Source organism: Echeneis naucrates, chromosome 9 (genome assembly GCF_900963305.1).
Source record: "Echeneis naucrates chromosome 9, fEcheNa1.1, whole genome shotgun sequence".
Taxonomy (NCBI): domain Eukaryota; kingdom Metazoa; phylum Chordata; class Actinopteri; order Carangiformes; family Echeneidae; genus Echeneis; species Echeneis naucrates.
In genome coordinates, this window is record NC_042519.1 from 4762450 (window position 1) to 4786939 (window position 24490).

General features: G+C 42.1%; 1 protein-coding gene across 1 annotated transcript in view; it reads right to left on the reverse strand.

The window, feature by feature from the left end:
• arvcfb (ARVCF delta catenin family member b) overlaps positions 1–24490 on the reverse strand; it is a 120873-nt gene that overhangs the window by 61465 nt on the left and 34918 nt on the right. Inside the window, exons 2-4 of the mRNA XM_029509986.1 lie at positions 14217–14375; positions 7877–8512; positions 1495–1969 (exon numbers count right to left, since the gene is read on the reverse strand). Coding sequence (XP_029365846.1) covers positions 1495–1969; positions 7877–8512; positions 14217–14375 — 1270 coding nt within the window. The remainder of the gene's footprint in view (positions 1–1494; positions 1970–7876; positions 8513–14216; positions 14376–24490) is intronic.

Consider the following 24490-nt stretch of genomic DNA (forward strand, 5'->3'; position numbering starts at 1 on the left):
TGGTTTCTGAATCAATAGCTTCCTCTTTGAGGAATGAAAACATGTTTCAATGCATTACACTGTCCTTCTGTTTATACCTCTGAAGTTTTTCCATGGAGACTCTATCCACTTCCTCTGTCTCCTTCTGCTCACGATAAAGTCATCAAATATCACAAAGTCTGTTTCAAGATTGAGTCCAGCTGTGATCATTTGCTGGACAAACTAATTAGCTCATTAACTTTTGTTACTCTTTTAACAAATGGCAAGCATCGCTCCATGTGGGATGTCAGGGATCCATATCATTTGATCTTTTCTCTGATATAAGCAGCACTCTCATAATCGCTGCAAAAAACCACGCGGTGCAGGAAACACTTCTTACTATTGTATGACTCACAGCCCTGCACTACTATGCACAGTGCTGGATTATTGCAGCCAATTCAATATATTCCCAGATAGAATATGTAAGTAATGGGAAGTCTGTAGCTGGTTATTGGGAGGAACTAAGGTATAATCTTAAAAAGTTTCAAAATAGCTCTTTTACACTTACACCATTACATTGTGGCAGGTCAATTTTAAATTGTGTCTTAGCTAAAGAAAGTATTCCTCCTATTATTAAAAAAAAATTGGACAGCAAATATTTTCATGTTGGAAATTCTAACATGCTATTAGTGAAACTTTTTATGAAATTGATATCCCATAAAACATAAAACTGATGATAATAATTCTTTTTAATTTGTTAAATTTTGATTTTAGCAGCAGGTTTAAAAACTTTTACCTGTCTTACTTGGGTGTTTTGCAATTTGATCACAAATGAAGTTAAATGTCTGATGTGGCCTGGATGCACAGTGGTGCAGTGTTCCCTCACAGCCATAGGCTTGTGGGTTTAACCATTTGGAGTCTCACAACAGTGTGATCAGAGTCCATGACGTCTTCAAAGCACTGCCAAGAAAAAACTAGGTCACCTAGAGCAACAACTTCACCAGAAAGTGCAGATTTCAAACTCTTTCCCAGTGTTTGGCATTGCTATCGTATCCATCATATAAAAACAGAGATATGATCATTTTCATTTCATACTACAAAAATATTAATCCGAGCATAACAGTGCGATGCGATGGGAGGGGCCATGTTGCATTTTTTCTATATATATATTTGTCATTTTATAAAACAGAAAAAATGGTTGTATCTGGTTATGATAATAAACTAGGGTTTTTTTTCCAATCAGATTTGATGATTTCTGTGTATTTCGTTGCCCAATGTGTTACTACAGGAGGCTAAAATGAAAAAAATATTATCTGATCTGATATATGAAGCTGTGCTGGAAAAAAAGAAAAGATACCAAGCATGCCAAGTGTATCTTAAATATTTTTTTATGTGGTATGCAAAGACATATCTGATTTGAAACGTGTGCCATCTGTGGCACCACAATTCTTCCTTTCTGATAGTATACAATAACATTTTTCATCGTGATAGTAGAATGTTTTATAGCTTTTTTGTGTTTTGAGAGTTTGTTCTTACCAGTGATGAGCTCTCGGACTTCCATGTCATTGGTCTTCCTCAGCAGGCGAATGAGGGCTGGGATGCCGTCACAGTTCTTAATGGCCACCTTGTTGTCATTGTCCTTGCCGTAGGAGATGTTGCGCAGTGCACCACAAGCTTTGCGGTGGACCTCAGACTTGGGGTGGTCCAGAAGCCCCACCAGAATGGGAATCCCCTTCAGCTGGCGCACATCCTTCTTGATCTTGTCATTTTCATAACACAGGTGCTGAAGGTAGGCAGCAGCATTGGACTTGACCGGGTCAATGGGATGGCCCAGCATGGCGATGACTTCAGGGAGGTCTGGGTCACGCCAGCGTGGGTCTTTACGGATGCTGTCAATTGAGGGTGAGCGCCTACCACCCATGCGGTCCAGACTTGCCATGCTTCCTCTCTCTGGTTGGGCCAGAGGCGCTGAATACATGCCATGGATGTAAGGGTGGCGCTCATCGATCAGCTCTGCCTCAATGGGGTCGTCTGGGTACCCTCTAGAAGACAAGAAAGGAGAGGACGATGAGGACATGGGAGATGGACGAGGTAAATGGAGGGTGACTCAGACAGTTTTGTCAGAAAGAAGAATTAGTTAACTGGGGGACAGACTTTGAGAGAAGCCAACCGAGGTGAAAGCCACTGACTAATGACGAAGAGGGAATGCAGAGGACAGGGTGAGTGAAAGGTGAAACAATGAGGATGATGGAGAGTAAAAGTAGGCAGTGCAGGACAGAGTAATACTGATCCTTGGTTTGTATCTGTTATTCCCAGGCATGTCAGAAAGACAACAGTGCCAAAGTGAGCACCGTTCCCCTTATTATTCCTCCCTGTCAGGTGGCAGCAGCAAACAGAAAGTCTTGCACAGAATGATTGAGAAACAGGAAAGTACTGCTCAAAGAAATGTCTACACGGTTCACAGAGAAACAGAGACAAAGGCAACACCAGAGAAAACGCTTTGAAGGAAAACTCTTGTGAAGTCTTATAAGAAGCCACCTTAGAGAAAAGATGCGGTGACTTTTCCCTCTAGGACCAGAGAAAGGAGTTGTGCCGTCTCCCAAGGGAGCACTGTGAGCCCCTCCGATGCCCCCAGGGCTGCCTTTGCTCACAGTGCCAAACACTAGCATGCAGTTGCTAAAATGTTAACAACCATCTCCATGGGAAGTATCTGCTGGCATTAGACACAGCTCTGCTCATTTTCAATGAAATAAGTGTTGTCGGCTAGGGAGATGGGGAGTTGCTAGGGAGGGTGTACAGGGAGTTTCCTTTAACCAATCTTTTTTTTCCCAAGTAGTATGAACTACACACTGTTCTCTGGTGCGTTAAAGGCAACCCCATCAATTCTCTATCGGAACATGGGCGTGGAAAATATAGGCCTTCATTTCCTTTGACGGATCATTTGTTGCTGGAGTGCAGGCTGCTTATTTTACTTAAGGCTCTTTAATCATGGGGACGATTATTTTTCACAGAGATGGAGTCAGGGGAGCCATGTTTTATGCTAGCGGAGAAGTTGCACAGAATATTTTTGAAAATTCCTCCTTTTGACCAGCCACCACCGAGTTGTTTAAAGCGATGGGAGAATGTTTGGCAGGAAACGTTATGAGAGGAATTTAATTAGGGTTGTGTAGTTATGCACAGCCTTTATCACCCCACCCACCCATCGCACAGTTTGAGACTTGTTTACCCTAGTTGCATAATCCAGCTGGTCTCCTCTCGCCATCTTTGATGTATGGCAGTTGGTGGTGCAACAGAATGGTGGCCAATGCCGTCGGTTGGCAGGGGATTCCAAACCAAGCTCTAATTTTAATGAGTTTTATGTTAATTATGTGTTTTTACAATTCCTCCCAGGCGAGCTGGGGAAATTTACACGAGATGAACCGGGTGAAATACTCCTGACCGAGCTATGTAACGAGATTGTAAATCTTCTCTTCACGTGGTTGGGAACAGAAAGCGGACTGACAGAAAGTGAGGCACCACTGCAGTGGAGTAGCCCTGTGTCTAAATGCTGAAAGTAGCAGGGATAAAGCTCAAAGAAACACAACGCTGAATGACTGCAGCAGACTTTGCAGGCTGAGTTTTAGGTGTCATGGGCACATGTTAAGAGCAGCTGTTCTTCTGAAGCCCTTTTCAGACAGGCGCTCCTCCTGACACGACAGAAGAAAGGAGAGGCTAAGCTAAACTGAAGTGGTTTTGCACTTTCACAACAGTTGATTTCTGTTAAAAAGTATTTTTTCTGTTCTGTAAAACATGTTGGACAGCCACCAGCCCCCATATGAAGCCTATAACCACGATCTGGAAGGAGGGACCAATCACAAACCTGATTACAGCTCATCGTTTGGGGACCGACGGCTGCTCTGAGGTTTTGACAAACACCGAACTTCATGGTTTATGTGGAAAAAGAGCAAAACATGTGCACGTGTTCATGTGCGTACATGCTGGGATTACTAAATGCTTCCTTGTATACACTGAGATTTAAACCCAAACTCACAAGCTGTCATTCAGCTTTCAACTGCTGTGGGACATTGGACATGACATTGAAACTGGAGGCAAGAATGGGCCATCCTCAAGAAAGAGCAATACACAACCTCAGCATCGCTCTCATTTATCTATCACTATATGTTTGTCACACAGTCTCTTTAACACACAGATGTGAGATACAGTTGTGTAGATTGTGACGTGTTTAGATTTGGGCCAAGGCTTTTGGCTAAGCAGGCGTTGTGTGGCTGAGTGATGGGAATGTCAGGATTTGCATTTAAATTGGCACCATTGTGCGTATGGGGAGGGGTGTATTCATAGGATGTGAAAGGGCTCTCCACTGCCAGACGTGATGCTCTGAGCATGATTACAGCGGATCACTCCCCTCATGTTAATCGTGCTGCTGAACGTCCGGATGTCTATGTGTCTGTGCGCTCGTCTAACGCTGCACTGGGGCATTTTCCTTCTTTGTTCTAAGACATAAAAGAGCTGAAGAAAAGATAAGCAGATACAGCAGAGACCAGAATAATGTATGTTTACCAACTTCAGGACTCCTTGACTCATCTGGACTTTGTCACATTCTCATTATTCTCCTACTCCCTCATCCTCTGTCAGTTACTTTCATCAGCCTTCAATCACAGCCATGCCTGACCCTCTTCTTTGACAGGCCCATAAAAGGAGATAAACTGAAAAAGGATTAGAGACTCTGGGGAAGATGTTTGCATCTCATATGTACACGTTACATCTCAACAGTGTTTATGAGCTCTTCACAGATTGTCCCTGCCAAGCAGACTGCTCATTTTGAATTATGGGCAATAATTGTTTTATGATGCACGAGAGTCTTTGTGGGACAGAGAATAAAGAAGGAGAGGGAAAAAACAACTTAAAAGCTGGAACGATTATTTCTCTGCACTTTCTAATTTCCTTGGCTGTTTTGATGACATTATTCACTGCCAGCTCAGCTAGTTTTCATTGAAATTAATGAGATTGACATCTCAGAAGTTTCTTCTATAATTCGGAGGACGCTTCGAAGAAACCTCAAACATGACAGAAGGGGAGTATCGTATTATACATGTTTGGCTCTCAGTGAAATCCTCTTGGCAGGATCGAGGACAGCTGAGCTGGCTAGTATCAGATCACTTCCATGGGCTGTCCCCTACAGACTGCACTGGATTAGAATGAGCTTCCCTCCCCCTTTTCAATAAAGCAATGAGTGAGCCGATCTTTGTGTGTATTCCTATGTCTAAATTTGTGTGCGTGTGTGTGTGTGGGGGACCCCTTGTTGTACGTAGGCAGGTGAGGCAGAGCAGGTTGCCTAAGGAGAGATGAGCCATTAGAAAACTGTCTGAAAAGCGCTCCTGTAGTCTGGCTGAGTTCAATAGCAGCTATTAATCACAATGGTGTGAGGACACACACTGACACACGCACACACACACATATACAGTAGGATGGACTGGAATGGAGTAAAAGGGAGTATGATACACTCACATTCTCACAGTGGGGTAGAGAGAGGGAGAGAGGTGAAGCAAACACGTTAGCTGCAAAAGCTGAGGACTGATACTGAAATACTACAAACCTTTATTGATTCATCACTATGTCAGGCAAAGTTTTTCAAAATCCAGGAAAACCACGAGTGAATACTAAAAGTACTTACTCAATAAAAGCAGAGAGGTAAACAGACAAAAGTACAACACGTCTGTCAATGTAAATTAATGTCTAAAATGAGCCTTTCTGATTTTGCACTGAGGTTACACAGAAAGAAAACCCAGATAGAGCTCGGAGGGTAATGCAGCAGACGGAAGGTCTCCATTTTCCAGGACAATGAAACATCCATCTCTATGACCTTCTACAGACGGGTTTTAACATTCAGAGATGGCAGGTCCTGGTGGCCTTTCAGGTTCAAGGCTTCTGTCAGAAATATCTGGTGTTGGAGGAGGCAATGACAGGCAATGACAAAACTGAACAAGGCTGTACAAAAACTTTATGTGATTCACGCCACGTTCATCAAAATGCGCAGCGAACCCGACACATAACAGTGTCTGCATTTTGCGCTCCCTTGGTATTACGCAGCAGCTATGTTAAAACTTCAATCCACAAGTGAGGCGTGCTTGTGTCACAGTAAAATCAGCAACAGACATCCTCGCTCCCATCCATACACTGCACATGATGAATTCCACAGCTGTGACAAAATGAGTTCTCAGAGTCAACGCGTGAAGCTGATGTAGCACTAAACATCTTCATTTTCGTCGGTGCATAATTGAGAGCTTGCAATGCAATGATAAGCTGTAAATAAGCCACTTTAATTCTCAGATTCATTACGGCACTTTGGAGTCACCACCTCTTCCTTGGAAGAATACTAATGGCTGCGAGTACACAACAGACAAGGAAAAAAATGCCTATAGTGTGTGATGTTTTTGGTGTTTTCGCTGTCAGCTGATATGACTGCAGGGGGGTATGGAGGATAGACCACATGGGAGGGATATATTTGGGATTTATTTTCTGCTGCAATTAGCCAGACAGCAGCCAGTCAAAAATGGCTTCAAACGAGTCCGTGTGTGTTTGTGTTCGGGCATTTCGTGCGAGCGGCTGTCAGCGTGTGCATGTGTGTCCGTCCTGTGAGCGTGTGTTTTTTTGAAGGGGTGTAAGTTGCTGTTAGGGCTTTGTTGTGACACATGTAAGGCAGGCTACAAATTGCCTGTCACACCAAGTGCCTCTCACTAGGCGGATGGGGGAGTGACTCATTTTTTGAAGATGTGGATCCTTATTGAATGTTTGTGTGTGTTTGAGCAAGATGCTGTGCGTCTAAATGTCAGAGCAAAGTCACAAGTGTGTAAAGGCATCTGCTCTTTCGTGTCTCGCACACATCAGTAGAGGAGGCCTATAAATAATTTTTTTGTGCATATATGAGTGAGAGAATGTGTATGTTGAGCCTAATCAAGAAGAAAAAGCAAAACTCACGTGCTATTAAGACAGCAGCAAATCCTGATCCAGTGTCACAGAAAACACACATGACCTATCGACTTCGTTGGCTTTACTGCTTTAGATCTGGCTTTGAGCCCAAACACACTGGTTGGTAGAAAATTGTAGAGAACATGCTAAATATCGATCTACTCCCGATCACAGCTCAAAGAACACACTTCCTACTGAATCAGCTTCAAAAACTCAGCTGCAATTCACTTAAGGGTGGAAATTTTACAACAAAGAGTGAGACAACAAAAATTCTAAAGCTATTAGGGGACAAAAGTTAATTTTGGGATCTTATGTTGAAGGCTAACAGGCTTTTTTTTATACCAGCTATAGCCAGGGGTCATACTCCTCTCTAGAAAGGTTGCAAAAAGCACAGGCTGTGAGCGATAGCTGACAGTAGCCTCCCATCCTCTCCTCTCCTCTCCCCATGCTTTTTATCCTCCCCTCCTTCATTTGTCACACATTTTCACTATCAATTTACACAAAAACGGCAATCAAGGACTTGTTTTTTACTCCCTTCCTTTGTCAAACAAGTTACTCAAGGAGAGGAGACATCTGCTTACTTGAGCATGTCTTTTTTTATGGCAAGAACAACAAAAATATTCCTTATTCTCTTCTAACTTAACAAGCCCAAACTCCACTCGTGTCAGGCCAATCAATGTCTGTGCGCGTGTATATGAAGAAGAAAAAATTGTACAATGTAAAGAGAAAAATATCAATAATGTTGGAATTTGTACACATTCAAAAAGTTTTCAGAAAATGAGGCAACTCCATCTGCAAGCTCCAGTTGGCTGTATCTTTCAGCCTTAATATGATGTCAGGGTTTCGTGTATTAACACAGGTACTGATGTATCCCAACTGCTATTATGCTGATTTATCAGAGTAATGAGCCAGTTTAGTAGCCAGCTGGGTTTTACATTTATCCTCACCTGACTCGAGGCCCATCCCGGAGGGGCTCCCGGTGGGTCCGGCCCCGGTTGGCCCCCTGCAGGGTGCGTCGGTTGGCAGTGGAGTAGTCAGGCTCCAGCTCATAAGGTTCTTCTTCCTCAGGACCCAAGCTGCGCCGATCATCCTCCAGGCCATATGGCTCAGGCTGGAAACGCTCAGGCTGTGAGCGGTTCAGATCCACGGTGCTGGTACCCATTGGAACCTGGGGCTGGGCAACATGACCATAGTCGTCCTTACGTATAGGGAGTGTGTAGCTGTTCTCTGGACGGTAGCTGTTGGGCATGTAAGGGTAGCGAGGCGGCCGGAAGTTGACGCCACGTGACAGGCTGCCGTAGTTGTCTGTCAAATCAGCGTAGCCGTCATGCAGACCATAGTGGCGAACGTACTGGCTCTCAGGTGTTTCACCATAAGAATCATTGTAGGAGTTGTTGTAAGAGCGGGTCAGGGTGGAAGTCGCTTGAGGAGTGATGAAGCGGTCACCTCCATTCTTCATGTAGCGCCGGTCGATGGAGTCAGTGTAGCTACCCAGTGGGGATGAGCCCTCAGGCAGGGGCAAACCATCAGGGCCAAGGGGCACCTGACGCACTGTCCTCGTGGTCACTGTCTTCACCATCTTGGTCACCTGTAGACAAGAGCAGAGACACGTCAAAGTGTGTTCGTCAATGAGTTTCTTTTTCTTCTTCACTCTCACTCTATCAAATCACACTTAATGATAGAGGCAAAGGAAGACTACCCAGATAGCAAAATAAATATGGCCCATGCTTTGGCCACATGTTTGTTTTATTCTGGCCCAGTATATGACAATACCATATCTGGACCTCCTTTTGTGCATGCAAAGAAAATCATCTGGTTGTCAGTCAATACTGGTGGATAGCTGGAATCTGCGGTATGGAGCGGTATGGGCCAGGAAACCAGGCATCTGTTGGAGCACAAGTTTCATCATGCTATCTGGGTGATATGTTAGATTATTGTAGTCCAGGTCAGGAACCTAATGTAGAGGAACACTCATCCATTTATGTTAGTTCACTCTTACTAACTCTGCAATTAGTTTTCCTTCATTTTCAAGTATGATCTGTGCTGCGTCATAATGCTCTAAAGCGATGTGTCATGGGTTCTTGAGGACTGAAGACTTCAGGTGTTTTTGGTTTTTTTCAAGTAAATTTTTATGCCTTACTTTACTTTACTTGATAGAGCCAAGAGAGAGAGACAGGAAATTCAGGAAAGGAATATAACAAGAACGGTACCTGGGGCATATGAGCCCGATGTGATTTGAACCCCAAACATTAACCCGAAAGGACCCATATTTGGGTAATATAAACATTATATTAACATATACACATATTAAACATACACATGTGGTATTAGTAATGAAGTTGGTTGGGACTCATTTTCAAGTGTAAATTCAACAAGTACAACAACTGCTTGCACTTGAGTAGGAATCTGTTTTGCACTGGAGGTGGATACTAACTGACCAAAACCCGGTGTGCCTGTTGATGCCACCTTAAATCAATCATTGGAAAAAAAAAAAAAAAAAAAATCCCCACAGATGATATAGTCTGTTGACAAATACTGTCAGCTAACTCTATATCCAAAATGTTCCATAAACACAGTAAGCGTGTTGGCTGACTTAGTGTCCTGGACTGTGTTGTAACTGATCTTGAAGCACTGGACCTTGAATCCTCTTTCCCAGAGGGAGTGTAGTAGGGCAGCATCGCACTCTGAAGCACCTACACTGTGATAACCAGGCCTGGATATATCTGTCCATCACGTTCTCTTCGTCCTTCGCAAACCAACTCCATTTGCTTTGCTGCCAGTGAGGATGTTTGACTGGAGGTGGGTAGACAGCAGTTCTCCTCCCTGCTTTGGCTCTCTGCACATACAAAAAACCAATTTGCTGCCCAGTGAATTCTGCTGTGGCTGATAATTGGCTATTTTGCCCGGGGCTATAAATTCATCTTCAAAATTAATGAAGTTAATGAAAATGAATCGGCATCTTCAGGGGTGCAGGTTTGATCCAGATCATGTTGTGCCTGACAAGGTGTTGCAGAGAGGTTCATTCCCACTTGACAAGCATAGATCGACAATCTGAATTACATGGGGAATGAGAAGATGAACAAAAAAGCACCACTTCACAAATTGCCAGTTCTGATGAGTTTAATTTTGACACCAGCACTCTTAACCTTTTTATACTTATACATTTAGGCCACAGTCTTTATTTTAATCAGGAGTGAAAACAGGCATGTAACATCATCATGAAACCACAACTAACCATTAACCTTACAGAGGAGGGTGCAAAGAGCCAACGCACAAACCACATATTTGTTGTTTGACACAGCATCCTCATTAACCTGGTAGAAACAAATAGAAATGCTCACTGTCCTTGTTTCTTGATTACTCTCTGACTGTGAGCTACATAACAAAGCCTATTTCAGGAATGCAAAGGTTCCTTTCCGTGTCGGGGTAATTAGTGAATAAATTCATTTGTCTCTGATGCCATTTTGCCTTGTATTTGCACTGCTAGACTAAGAACTCATTTGCCTGGCAAAGCTAAGGCATCTCTCTCTCCCTCTCTCTCTCTCTCTCTCTATCTATCTATCTATCTATCTATCTATCTATCTATCTATCTATCTATCTATCTATCTATATATATATATATATATATATATATATATATATATATATATATATATATATATATATATACATATACACACTACCAGTCATTTATTTATTCAAATGAATGGGAAAGTGGGTCAAAACCTTTGATAGTATATGATAGTGCATATATATACAATAGCACCTTTGCCTTCAACAATAAAGATGCTTCAGTTCATATCTGTATATTCTGTCACCTTTTATTTACAGTATCATCATATTTTATTCTTATCTCTTCTGGCTGTCAGCACTGAGAGGAGAGCACAGTGAATGCTACAGCTCCCCAGCCCTGACATGCCCAGCTGCCTTGTACTAACACCGCTTTTTAGGTGATTTGCAAGGGCTGCAACGAGAACCATCACACAGGTTTCAAACGCCCTTTGATGTATGCTCAAGTTCACAAGGCGTTAAACCGTCACGCAAGGGGAAGCGAGAGGAGGCGAGGGACCTTCGTTTCAGAGGGGCCTCTGAAATATGCTGAAGAGGGGTAAACAGAGCTAAAAAAGAATTCCTAAAATTGTAGAGGGTGCCAGTGTGTGACTGTGTGAGCATGTAGAAATACTTTTACTATTCTAAATCCATAGTATTCTACATGTAAGAATACTATAGATTTATATCTGTGTGCACAGGATCGAACTGTTTACCAAGCTTAAAATGAGAGGAAAGACAGCAGGCGTCAAACCGTCCACTTAACGACACTGTAAAAGGTTTCACAACCTCTGCTGCATTCGATTTATTGAGCTTAAGGTTAGTGGGAGAGGATGAGGTAGTTATTCAGATTTTTAAGCAGCCTGTGATTGTGAACTCTGCAATTCATTATCAAGCCCATCAGCAAAGAAGACGGAAGTAGAAATTGTTACTTTCTCCACAAAGCTAGTGAATAAATGTGGACTTAATTCTGGGCAGAAGAGCATAGGCCAATATTACACCGGTATCGGCATCTTTTACTGTTTCTGTCTCGGACATGGAGTCTCAGTGGCAGGCCTGGATTCCACTGCCAACTTGTCAGTCACAATCACTGGGTGGTAGGTTCGACATTTAATTGTTTTGACCACTTTGGTAACCTGCAGTTGAAAGGATGGGCAGGTAAAGCGCTTAACAAAGTGCTTTGGATCATTTATTATTGTACCTGTGTACAAGTGCCGTGTTTTTGTTTGTTTGTTTGTTTTTTTCATTTCTGAAATGGCTTAGGAGTAATGGCACATCCTCACACACATTGAAGCTACTTGTAGCAGTGTGCAATTTGAGAGCGGTTAGAGAGCTCTTTGTGTGTTCTGGAAACTATTTTTAAAATCAGCTTGCTGAAAAAGTTCTTGCTGAGGCTAGAGTTAGTCTAAAATAGAAAAAACAAAATAAAATAAATAATGCCCTTGGTGTAGAGCGTGAAGTTATATTCTTCTTTCCTGTTCGATAGTGACTTCACTTCTTACAATAGTTATATCTGATGGAACACTGATGGCACTTTTTTGAGATGTTAATAACTGACTCGTGCCCATTGCAGTCTGGCTCCCCAGCGTGTGCAGGGCAGTGAAAGTGCATTTATTTGTTTGTGCGGTATAGTTTGACTCTCATTAACTCACATCCAGAGGAAAGAGCAGGAAGGCTGCTTTTATTGGCCAAACTAAGACATCACTGCTGCATTCAGTTTGTCTGGCAGCAGGAAGAGAGGTCTGGATGATTGCCAAAGGAAAGCATGCTAGGACAGGAGAACAGACGTGAATCTAATTGTAGCAGGTACATGTGCTCAGACTCACAAACATAAACAAACCTCATGATAAACTGGTTTGGACTAATTCCCTGTGAGATGCACTCATTGATCTAAATAGGCTCCAGTAGTTGATATATCTGTCATCTGTTTAGAAGTCCTTCACAGCTTTTTATAATTCACTAAATTTGACTGTTGAAACTTACCATAACCCCCTGAACAAACAATAGCATTGAGTGTAGAACATGACTCCACTCTCCCACATACAGTAGCTGTGCTTTGGTGCCAATTCTTCTGGTCCCTCCCTACTATCCGAACTAATAATGCTGCTGATACTAAAACAGCCAAAACCTTTTTGGCTGTAAATGGAGAAGAGAGGCATCTTTGTTTCACCTTCCAGTAGTCAGACATCAAGAAGAAGGAATGCGTATGCATTAGAAAGTATGGCAAGACTTGGCAAGAGTGACAAAGGACGAGAGAGGGGGAATAACAACCCATGACAGTAGTTAGAGTGAAAAGTGAAAAAGACACATGGAGGGGCTTCTTTGTGTAAATTCTAAACTCAGTCTGGACTTACTTGTTGCCACAAAGATGCTTCCAGAAATTCACCCTGTACATGAATGTGTTTTCCTCGCTAATCCCCCACCCCCCCACCCCCTTCCCAGAAGGGTGGTGGGCCCTTCAAAAGACCGTGCTTCCCTTCCCTTGATCGGTGCAGTATTTCAGTGTAAAATTTTATTGCATGTGTCTATGGGCATTGCTCCCAAGACGCTCTGTGTGAATGTGTAAAATCATGAGTGTGAGCATATGTGTGTGTGTGTCCGATCCCCCTGCAGTAAACAGGCTGGAGGGCAGTGGGTCCTCCCTGATGAGGGATTAGACCCGGCTTTTTAATTAGTCTCACAGTCCCTGGTGTAGCAGCTCCACACAGCGCTCTCCACTCCAGCAGGAGCTGACTCCACTGTAACTGCGTTTACATTCAAATCCCCAACTAAATGTTGCATTACAGGGCCTCTGTGGTTATGTAATAAAACAGCTTACCGACCCCACACCTCAACTTTAAATTGTTGTAGATTTGCTAGATTTTTTGTGGGAATTCTTCTGTATGCACAGAGAGTTGCATTGCATTATTAGATATGACCATGCTACTTCTGAAGCGAAACATAACAAGGCTACAGCCAGCAACAAAAAAACTTTTATTTTCTGAAATCCCTGAATTTATATTTCCTGTTACAGGGGTTGCAAATGTACCCTAATGATCTAATGGTTAAATTATACTACAATTAGAGAGACATTATCTTATATCAAAACATTCCTGAGGGGATGTATAATGTTATTTGTGCTAAGCACTGGTATTTTGCATCACCTATAATGTTAATTTGGGATGTTGAAAGATGCAATTTCTGGGAGAGATACAGAAAGAAATCAAACAAAGAGAGACAGAAAGAAAAAAACATGCATGACGAAGAAAAGAGAAAATTAGAATACAGGCTGGAGCGTTATTGGGTTTGTGATGAAGCAGCCTGTGTTGCACACTGTTGTTGCTGCCTCTACAGGCACATATAAAATGGTGGCATTGTGGGAAAAGCCATAGTGGTATCAAAGTCCACTCACCTTTACGTTAGTTGACAAATCCTTACAGAAAAACAGCAGAACATAGAGGACAAATCAACAAAGGAGTTTTAAAGAACCGCAAAACTAGGAGAATACCAGGGGAGCTGGCTCTTAATAACACAATGATCAAATAAATAAAGCCATGAGAGGGAGATGAAAACACTTTGGGCTGCAGGATTATGGGATTTAGAGTTTTTAAGGATGGAAATCTGGGAGGTGAGGTACAGTACTATAAAGTGTGGAAGCGGTGATCTATGAGCATAATTCTTGAACTTGTAGGCTTTTTCAGCTTTGAGTTCATAGTACAGGTAGAATATTAGCTCTGCGCAGCGTGATGACCTGTCTGTCTTACCTTGGTTTCTGTGCGTCGTGTGGTGCCGTCATCAGAGGTCACCACTGAGACATGAGAGGTGGGGGTGCCGGGGTCCTCTTCTATGGTGACCGTCTCTTCCACCACCTCCTGTGGCTCCTGCATCATGGCCAGGGATGTGGCGTTACTGGGGCTCTGCTCCTACACAGACAGGGAAACAAACAAACAGAATTTACAGCCTGAAATGTTCATATGCAGTGGTAGGAGAAAACTGCCGATTTTTGGGAAATCTTCCATTAGATACACTGCAAAATGAAACTTTAATTGGGCCAGTGCAGCAGCAAATTCTATTACAATCCAGCTGAGAAAAATAAAGCATAAATAATGCAAACAATGGGTATTAGACATAATGCCACCATAATTTATGATGAGAATCTTGAGCAACAATTTAAGGCATGGGGCGTGCGAAAAACATGAAATGAATAAAAATGTGTTTAAAACAACAGCTGTAAAATAGACATGAACGGTCCTGTTACGTTTGAAGGATAGTGGAACTCAAAGTAGACAGACAAAAAGAGGTAGATTTTATCTACGACAAAAGAACCTTAAAAAAAAATTAAATAAACAATTCATTTTTAAAAAAATGCAGACATGGTCTGTACACTTGTGCTTAAGGCTAGGCTAGGCTAACTAAAACTTGAGAGTTTTGTGAAAATAGAAAAAGGGTTATGGTAAACTGCTCTGGTTGACAATGAACAACTTAATACCCAGGAAAAAGCCTTAGCTATGCTCTCTACAGTCAGTGGGCCTTTTCACACACCATTCCACCACAGCCTGATCCCTGCAACCTTACTTCCTCCCATCTGGCTCCATAACACAACTGGGTGACACTGAGTAAATATTAAAGCAGTATTAGTATGCGCACACGCTTTTAAACTGTGCCTATAGATTACAAGAAGGGAACTATCAATGTATTGTTTTTGTATTTCTACTCCTGACAGCCCATGATTTATTTGGTCCTAATATTATATCCAGACACTGCAATGCAGGGTAGCTAACAACTGTTCACCTCTTGGGACTTCAAATTGAGTTAAAGCTTCTTTCAAGGCAACCAGGAGCCTGGAGGACGGTTTTTGATTCATATTTCATTGGGAGACCATGAATTTGAGGAAAAACGTGTCCATGGGCATAGGATGAAAGTGAACATAAAGTCCCCCGTACCCCAGCTGACCCTGTGTGGAAGCATGAGAAAAATGTATTTCTTGCTAATGTAAAATGATATCAAGTCAGTGGTCGGTGGTGCAATGTCCGGTCATGCCCCCCCCGCTGTGCAAGAGTGTACCAAAATCACAGCTCCCATGATGGAGAGGAGGAAGAAGGCATAACAGGCAATCACTGATAACCAAAAGAGCATGGAGCCAAGCCAGGGAGAGAAAATCTAAGGTAATGCAGAGGGCGGAGTGGGAAACAGCGGGAAGAGGACATCATAGTGGAAATGGGGGTTAAAAAAGAAACAGGGAGTTGAAGGACAATACTGTTAGTATCGCCGCAAGTATTTTTCTCCATGGCATTCATTCATAAACGCGACAGAACACAAAAAAATCTGGTGCTTAAAAAGTATAACAGAAAGCTAAGAAAAACACAACTCACACTGATGGAATTTACTACAGGGTGAGACAGAATTAAGGCCAAGGAGAGAGGAAGAGACAAAGTTTTAGTTTCAGTCTCCAATGTGTGTGTTGTTGTTTTTTCCACGCTAAAAGGGAGGCCTTATGGAGGAAGAGTGCTTGTTTTCTTCACATCTTTGAAGAAGCAGAAAAGTTCTCCATTGATTGGCCAGCTCCTCTCAGGCTTCAAAGATATCCACAGTCCTCATTGATCTCTAGTCCTTTTGCTGATCAGTCAAAACTTGGCACTTTCTGTGCTGCGGATATTTTCCCATAATCCCACAACTATCCAGCCTGCCTGTGTCCCTTCTGGGGGTAAAAAAAACAACAAAAAACAAAAAACAGACTTGTTTTGTGCCTCATCTCTTTCGACAGCACACAGAAAATGAAAACATTTACCTGCTGTACTAACCTGGAGTCAATTAGCACTCTGAACTGAGCTGAACTGGGTTATTAAACCTGGAGGAAGTCCCATTATTGGGGTTATTGAGTATGAAGGCTATGTGCTGCATAGCTAGAGGAACGTTTATTTGCACACAAATGTTGCTGAACTGAGGGAAACACATTCCTTACTCCTGACCTCAGACCGGACAACACAAACGCAGGAAAGGGTTTTGTAATGACACAGAGTAAAGGTTCGAGCTGATTAGCTGCCTTCGATCAACAACCTTGTTCGGATTTTAATGCAAATTAACTTTACGACTTGGTGAAGAGTATAACAACCTATTTGAAGAGCCTCTTGGTAGCATCACATGTCAATGTCTTTCAATGTCAAATGAGAAGATGAGCTCAGCGACAGAAGGCCTGACTGGAAGTGCGCAGATCTTTTACAACAACCTCCACCACAAAATAGATAATAGACAATTTTATATTGAAATATATACTGCCATTTCGAGATTCAAAGTCTCTTATGTATGTATCTATGTACAGTAAAGAAACATGTTCCCCTGTACAATGAAATTCTTTTTTGTTGTCCACAATGAATGCACACATATATAGAATAGATAAATAGAATTGAAAAAAAGAAGATTTAAAAAGTAGAATAATATAATAAAAACAGGACAATATTAAGCCGCCAAAATAGAAATATAATACAATAACAATAACAGTGAGCAAAATGAAATATTTATTATTATTATTATTATTATTATTATTATTATTATTATTATTATGGAATACATAAATTAAGTGTGTGAAATGTAGTGTAACAGTTGCCTGACTGTTACATGAGATAGTCTGGGCAATTATTAACTTTTATTTAGGAGTCTGATGGCTATGGGAAAGAAAGAGTTCTCTAGTCCCACATTTTAGTCCTACACTTCCACAAAGAGAATGAATGAGTGTCTAAGTTTCTGTCATCCTAATTGTATGTAAGGCACCATTTAGTCTTTCTTCATTAATGCAGGAGAGAGAGATGAGGCAGAAACTGTGGACCACTTTCTGCTCTGCGCCAAGGAAATCTGGACAACTGAAAAGCATTCCTATGGTATTTCTTCCCTTTGAAGGCTCATTGGGTGGGCAAAGAGCTGACGCCACTGAATCGTACGCCATGACAGCAGCGCCATCCTCCACTTGTTTAACATAGTGTTTGCAAAGCACTGGACAGAGAGGAAGGAGGGATCCAAACTTAATGCATGCCTCTCATTCACTTTCTCCCACTCTCACCCCCTTGTCTCCATGTGTGCTAAGTGAGCGTGGAGTTGAACTTGACGTCACAGCTCCTAAATAAATGATTAAAAAGTGTCTGGCGGTGAGCTAGTGCGGCTGTCTGACGGTCCTGGGGGAATACAAGGCTGATTCAGAGTTGAGGAGATTCAGGAAAGCATATCCTTTAGTCAAGCGCGGGAGAAGTGGGGCACACTGAGTTAATGGCTGATCTGAGAGAGATGAATCGTAAAGTGGCAGATGGGTACGGGATGAGGGAATGTGAGAGTTTGCACTTACACATCTCATGTTAATGGTTTGCATTAGCCAGTTTAATAATAGTAACCACTAAGTTGGAAAAAAAAAAAAATGTAAATCTGATAGTGGCAATAACATTCTCCGGTCAGGTGCATCAGAAAAACAAAGGGAAAGTCTTTTGTAACTCAACAACTACCAACCAAATTGATTAAATTAATTGTCAACTATTTTAATAATCGATTAGTTGGGTCTATATAATCATATAATCATAACCTGAAAGTACTATGACAGCGATTCTTAATGTGGAGGAAGAAAGCCAACCAATGCTGTGGTGGCAGTAAAGAACCATGAAGCTAGCTGGCTGTTGACCACCATCAAACAAGAACAGAAGCAGAAGGATGAGAATCAATGCTCAGCCGTGTAGGTCAAGTCACAAATCTCTGGTAGAAGTGATTGGTAGCTAATTAGCTGATAGGCTAATGCTACTATGGAGAAAAATGCACAGCAAAAATCATCAAAAATCTGGGAGCGCTTCACATTGAAGCCTTCAAAGAACGGCTTTGGGTGCAAAATGTGCACAGGTGATCTCACATGGCATGGCTTTTTTTTTTTTTTTTTTTGATGAAACAATATGAAGAAATACTGGTTGTACTGATGTTATGTTTGTTTTATAATTGGTTGAACAATTTAGATTCAATTAATGGAGGAGCGAGGAAAATGTGCCAAAATACCTGCTACAAAATAGTTCTTGTTTCTTTTTTGCACTCTGAAGGCACATAAATGCAAGTTTTATTTAATAAACAATAAAATGCTGGAAGTTTTTTTTCTTTAGTATCCAATTAATAATTGATTGATTGAAAAAATAACAGACAGATTAAGTGATTATCGGAATAATCGATTGCTGCAGTCCTACTTATAAGCACAAGGATAATGAGCAGAACATTTCAGATCACCTGTTCAGTGGAACAACTGTGGTTGTACTGAATAGAGTCATAAAAATGTGAAAATATGCGCCGGCAGGAGTCAATCCTGGATAAAGAGGATATAAGCACATTAAGAATATCTGGTAAGGAATCAAAGCACACATTAGGGCTCCTGGACCCAAGTAAATAACAAAACAACAAGAATGTTTGTCTCGTTGCCTGGTCTCAAGAGCCTTGCCAAGAGCTGGCCCCAACTTCTGACGAGAGCTTGCAAGAGCTTTGGCTGTTAAATCTCCTCTGTTCGTCCAGTGGAAACTGGGAGGCTGAGGTGTCAAACAGACAGGGAATTGGCGCCAAAGAAGGCCTGAGGATTTGTACAACCTGCACTTTAATCAGTCTGGTGTGGTTGACTCGGACTACCAGCTTGAGGGGGTGAATTTGGTGGATAATGAAACCTCATCTTTCCGATCAGTGGGAAAGCAGCGGCTGACTCCTGAATGGGTGGATCAGGCTTGGAGAATTTTAAGAGCTCTGGATGCTACATAACATTAAACTACAGAACGCTTCATGTCTTTCAAACAGGTTTGAGATTGGGGTTTGCAACTGAAGCTTCTCCACAATATAGAAACATCCAACATGATCAATACCCCCAAAATATCCTTGGCAAGAGCCCTTTAGCAATCCCCTGTGGATTACATTCCATTACAATAGATCATTAAGGGGCACACGCCTCCTTAAGAGCGACTGATCTCAAATACAATGGACTGCTGTGCTCTGAAAAGGAAAGGAGGAGGACAACGTGAAATACGAAAGCGGGAGATAAAGTGATACGGTGTTGTCAATTAGCATCAGCCTGCTATCTTGCATCAATCTATACCTATTAATCATGTGTGTCCAATACGCTGCTCAACGCTGTCTGAGGATGGAGAGATAAAGTGAAGTATTGAAAAAGGAGAGAACACACATCTGATAAGGGGCTCTCCTTCACCCAACAAGAAAACTTCAGTTGGAGTTGAGAAAATAAATCATTGGTGTAATAGGTTTCTGAGGTGTATAGTATCTACGTTACTGATGTATTAGTGAGTGTTGGTAAAAATGTAACAAGGAGGAAATAAACAGACTCAGTTGTTCATAATATTTACAACACACTGATCTTTGATCTCTGAACAGATATTTCCTGAACCACATTTTATTCAAGATTTGTTCTAGTGTGACACTTCATATAGCGGCTCATTAGTTGTATCCAAATCCAAAATGAAAGAAGACACTGCATACATGTTAAGTGTTTTATTCTCTTTACTGGTTTATGTGGGTATATTTTTTTCATGAAATAATATTTTTTGAACATGATTTGCCACACATTAAGAACGCCCACACGCCCAAGGAAGCCCACACAAGCACGTTCTCCCCGTGCTTGTGTGGGCTTCCTCCCACCATCCAAAGACATCATGTTTGGGTTAACTGGTGACTCTAAACTGTCTGTAGGTCTGAGTGTGAGTGTGAGTGGTTGTTGGTCTCTGTCTGTCTCTGTATGCTGGCCCTGTGATGGACTGGCGACCTGTCCGTGGGTTGGCTCCAGCTCCACCCGCGACCCGCCCGTAAAGCAGGTAAATGCTAGAAGGTGAATGAATGCATGTTTTCAGGGAATATCTGTCAGCAGTTTTTACGGTTGGAGAAAGAGAGTGTGAAATTATGCCAGCCGATGGTTCATCAGATTGAAAATATGGAAAATGAGCTGCGTGCAGAGGGACAGGTTGATGTCGACAGCGGCAGCAGGGACGCTAGTTCCACTGATGAGGGAGAAGAAGGGGTGAAGCAGAATAAGGAAGAGAATAAGGGAATGAGGGAGTTTAGGTAATTCTTAGAGGAGCACAGTACGTCCTGGGAACACAAAGAAACGTACACACCTGCATCCTCAGCTACATATACACCTGGCAAGAAGATGCAACTCGCTCACTTAAATTGTCTTTTGGTTGTATTGGTGACTGGGGAATATGATTTTTCTTTTTTTTTTTTTTACATAGATTTTTTTTCCTTTGATAGATGGAAAAAAAAGCAAAGTTTGAGCATCAGTCAGCTGCTACACCAAGCTCCTTCACAGCTCCAAAGCAGCTTTCCACTCCACTGGAATACTTCTCCAAAGTGTTTGATGACATCTTTGTGGACGAACTCAGACAAATTTTAAATTCGTGTCACATTATTCATAGGCAGCATGAACACTAATGCCTCTCAAATTAAGGCATAAGATCATCACAGGTATAGTGAAAATGTCTGGAGTGGAAAATTACTGGGCAAAAGAAATGCAGTATGACAAAATGCCAGATGTAATGCCAATCAAGAGGTTCATCTAGGATGCTCCACTTTAAGGAGAACATGACTTTTGACTCCAACAACGATTGCCTGCAGAAAATATATCCTTTACTTGGACAAATGAAAAGGAAGTGCACAGAAATTAGGGAGTTAGAACCAGTTGTATATCCATGAAATGATGATAATTTACAAAAAGAAAATAGCTGGAAATCAGTTGCAGTATCTTCCAAATAAGCCCAAGAAATGGGGGTTGAAGACTTTGGTGCGAGCTGGTGGAGATGGCTTTGTGTATGACTTCCTGGTTCACACAGATAAGTCTGCACCTGCCGGTGCTGCTCCATTCACATAATATGGGCTGGTCGAAAATGTTGGTCTGCAGCTGTGCCGAGCAGTTAGAAATCCATCTTACTGTGGTAACTTCGACTTTGGTGATGTGGGTCAGACAACAAATAGTCCCATTGGTGAGTTCCTGTGCTTCTGTTGACCCGTTTGGCCAAGTGATGCACTACACTGAAGAGACCAAGAGGAAGATGAATATGTCATGCCCAAAGACTGTCTGTGAATGCAACACTGATGATGACTGCCCTGTATTGCACCCCAGCAAAGTCACGCCGGTGGAAGCCTGGCACGTTTTTGCAGATGAAGGACATTGCTGTCAACAGCACATCTTCTCCACTGCCCTGTTTCAGCAGTCCTCAGTCAGCAACGCAACGGCCTGAGGGACTTCATGCTGGACACTACCAGAGGACTCATCTATCCTGCAAAACAGAAAAGGGGACAACCCTCCGAAGGAAATGAAGGCAATGTATCACCACGATTAATCAAAGAGCCAAGGGTGCCGGGAGCTGTGGATGACATGAGTTCTGACGGGATATACCATTTCCCTCTCCTGTCAGTGAAAGGCTGATGCGGGATGTACCAGGATGGACAGACCTCCATCATGTGTCAGAAGTACCCTGGACAAAACGCTCACAACTGTTACCTCAGCTTCCATTGCCTGTAGTGTAGCAGCACCACAGGGACAATGGTAGCCTAGAACAAAAAAAGAGGAATGAAAAGTTTTGTTCCTAAATGTGAAATTGCTTGTTTTTTATTTTCAACATTGCTGAAAATTTGTTTCCTGTACTCCAAAATGTATTATTTTCCCCACCCACATTTTTTTTTTTTTCGATAATGGCCACTTTCAGTTAATGGCAGATACACGTGGCATTGTTAAGCACTGTGCAAGTTTTTGAATTTTTAAAAACTTTGTGCACAAAACATGAGAAAAAGGCAGATTGATTTTTTTAGAAGTTAGCACATAAAATCTAAAAAATGTTAAATTTGGGCGATGTGTCCTAAAGACACAGATGGTAACTTGTAAAATATTATTTTAGCATAGATCCATTCGAAATAAAATAATTTTCTTGAATATCCATATGTGCCAGCTAATTTAGGGCCTTCCTCTTAATTTTCTGTCGCTGAACATAGTTTGTTTCCGATAATTGTTCTGCTTCAACCATTGAAGTCTCTAAACATTACCTTTTCGTGTCTGTGTTTACACTGGTTCTATCAAACAAAGCCACAAAATAAGAAAAATATAAGACGTTTCAGATTGAGGAATACAAATGCGTCTTTCTTCTAAAGACTTCTTTTTTTTTTCTTTTTTTTTTACCAAAAAGTCAAATTTCCCAATGGTTTGATACTGCCAATGCTCTACTGACAGTTGCATTGCCATTCCTGCTATTTACTCCTCGCTATTATTTCCCAGCCCAGCCCGAGCTTGTTCAACCTCAGAATCCATCTATTAGTCCTTTCCATTCCCTGTGCACTGTGCAAGTCTGGAAACCGAATATAAACTCTGAACATAATCGCATAATAATCTATTCAACATTCGGTTTGACAATCAAAATGAAATTGTGCATAACTGGCAAAAGATGTAGTGTAAAATTAGTAGTACAGTAGGAATCTGATAACACAAAGCAATTAAATACTAAATACAATATTGTATTTAATAGGAAGAGTCACTAGTTTGAAAAGATCAGCGTTCATGAATCAGTTTTCTTTAATTAGAACCTTAAAAATTGTTGGGCGGTCAAGAACGCAACTTCTGCATAAGGAACAGTTCCTAAGATTAGCACAATGTCTCCTGTGTGATTATTGCAGACGTACACGAGGACAAACTTTCCCACTTACTTAGACACAACCCCAGCGAGCAGAAATTAGATCTCAGCCTGAACACAGTAGGAGGGAGCCTGTGGTTACGTTCAGGCTGAGACATCAGATCGCCACCTGGTCATGCATACTGCCGTGATCAGAGTCACCTTCCTTCCTGATACACACATACACGACACGCTCTGTCTTAGCCTGACCCCTGTGCAGTGACTAACAGGATTTCACTGCAGAGTCATGCCAGCAATCATTACATGGCTCTTACACAATTAATCCTCCAGCAAAGATCGCCTGGCTAACCTTGGGTCGTCCAATTTTCCATCAGCCCCTTCTGTTTCTACCACCTGCCCTCCCAGGCAGCTCCGCACAGCCAACACTCACATGATGAAGTTCAGCAGAGAATAAGGGAAAAGCAGGCAGCATCGGAGAATGTTGTGCACTGGTATTACCCTTCCTAAAACAACTGTAAAACCTGGTCGTGTGATCCAGCCAACACAAGGCTTGTTTGTAGGATGAAGCAGAGGCAGAAGGGAAGTCAACTGGAGGAAGAGGAACTACAAAGGCTGACAATGCATGGCAGTGGCCCAAAACAGCATGCTTTCTCAGGGTAAAGAAGGAGAAGGGGGCCATTCAGTCACATCCATGGCCAGCCAAGCAGGCCTCATCACAGTTGCACTTGGGGCAGAAGTCCCAACTCTCTGGAATGATTAGATGTCCAACTAACCTTGTAGTGGGGGTGTGTGGTGATGACTTTTGTGTATTTGCGTGTACTTCAATTCCAAATATCCTCCCAGTCAACAATGTTGCAGGGGAAGCACACACAATTACACAAAAGTAACTGGAGGGAAGGGGGCCAAAGCCCTGATGATGCAGCTGGGAATTATGGGACCTTAATCGCTCCGTCTCTGCTGACTGAACCTGGGCCAAATCTGGGCTTCGCTCCTTCTCTCATCTCTTTCACGCTTGGCCTCCCAGTTTCAGACACTGCCATCATTTCCCACTGTGGTCGTGTTTTGTTTTTTTTTTTCTATTTCTTCCCAGAAGCCCCTCCCGCCATCTTCTGTCTACATGCCCTTTTGTTTCTTAGCACCTAGAGACAGGGCAAAACTCCGGGTAGAAAAAATGTTTCACAAGCTCAGACCCTCAAAGACAGAGGCCTCAAACTAAATCCCCAGCCCAATAAACATCCTGCAGCTAAAGCTTGATTGCCTCCTTAACAGGGCATCATGAAAACAATTTCCGACTGTGAGCTATGTAATGAAAAATGGAAACTCCAGGTCTGCCTTCGCCAACACTCAACACTCTCTCTTAATCTCTGCAAAGGCTGATCATTTCATTCAAATTGGCCAGCAGATGATTGAAA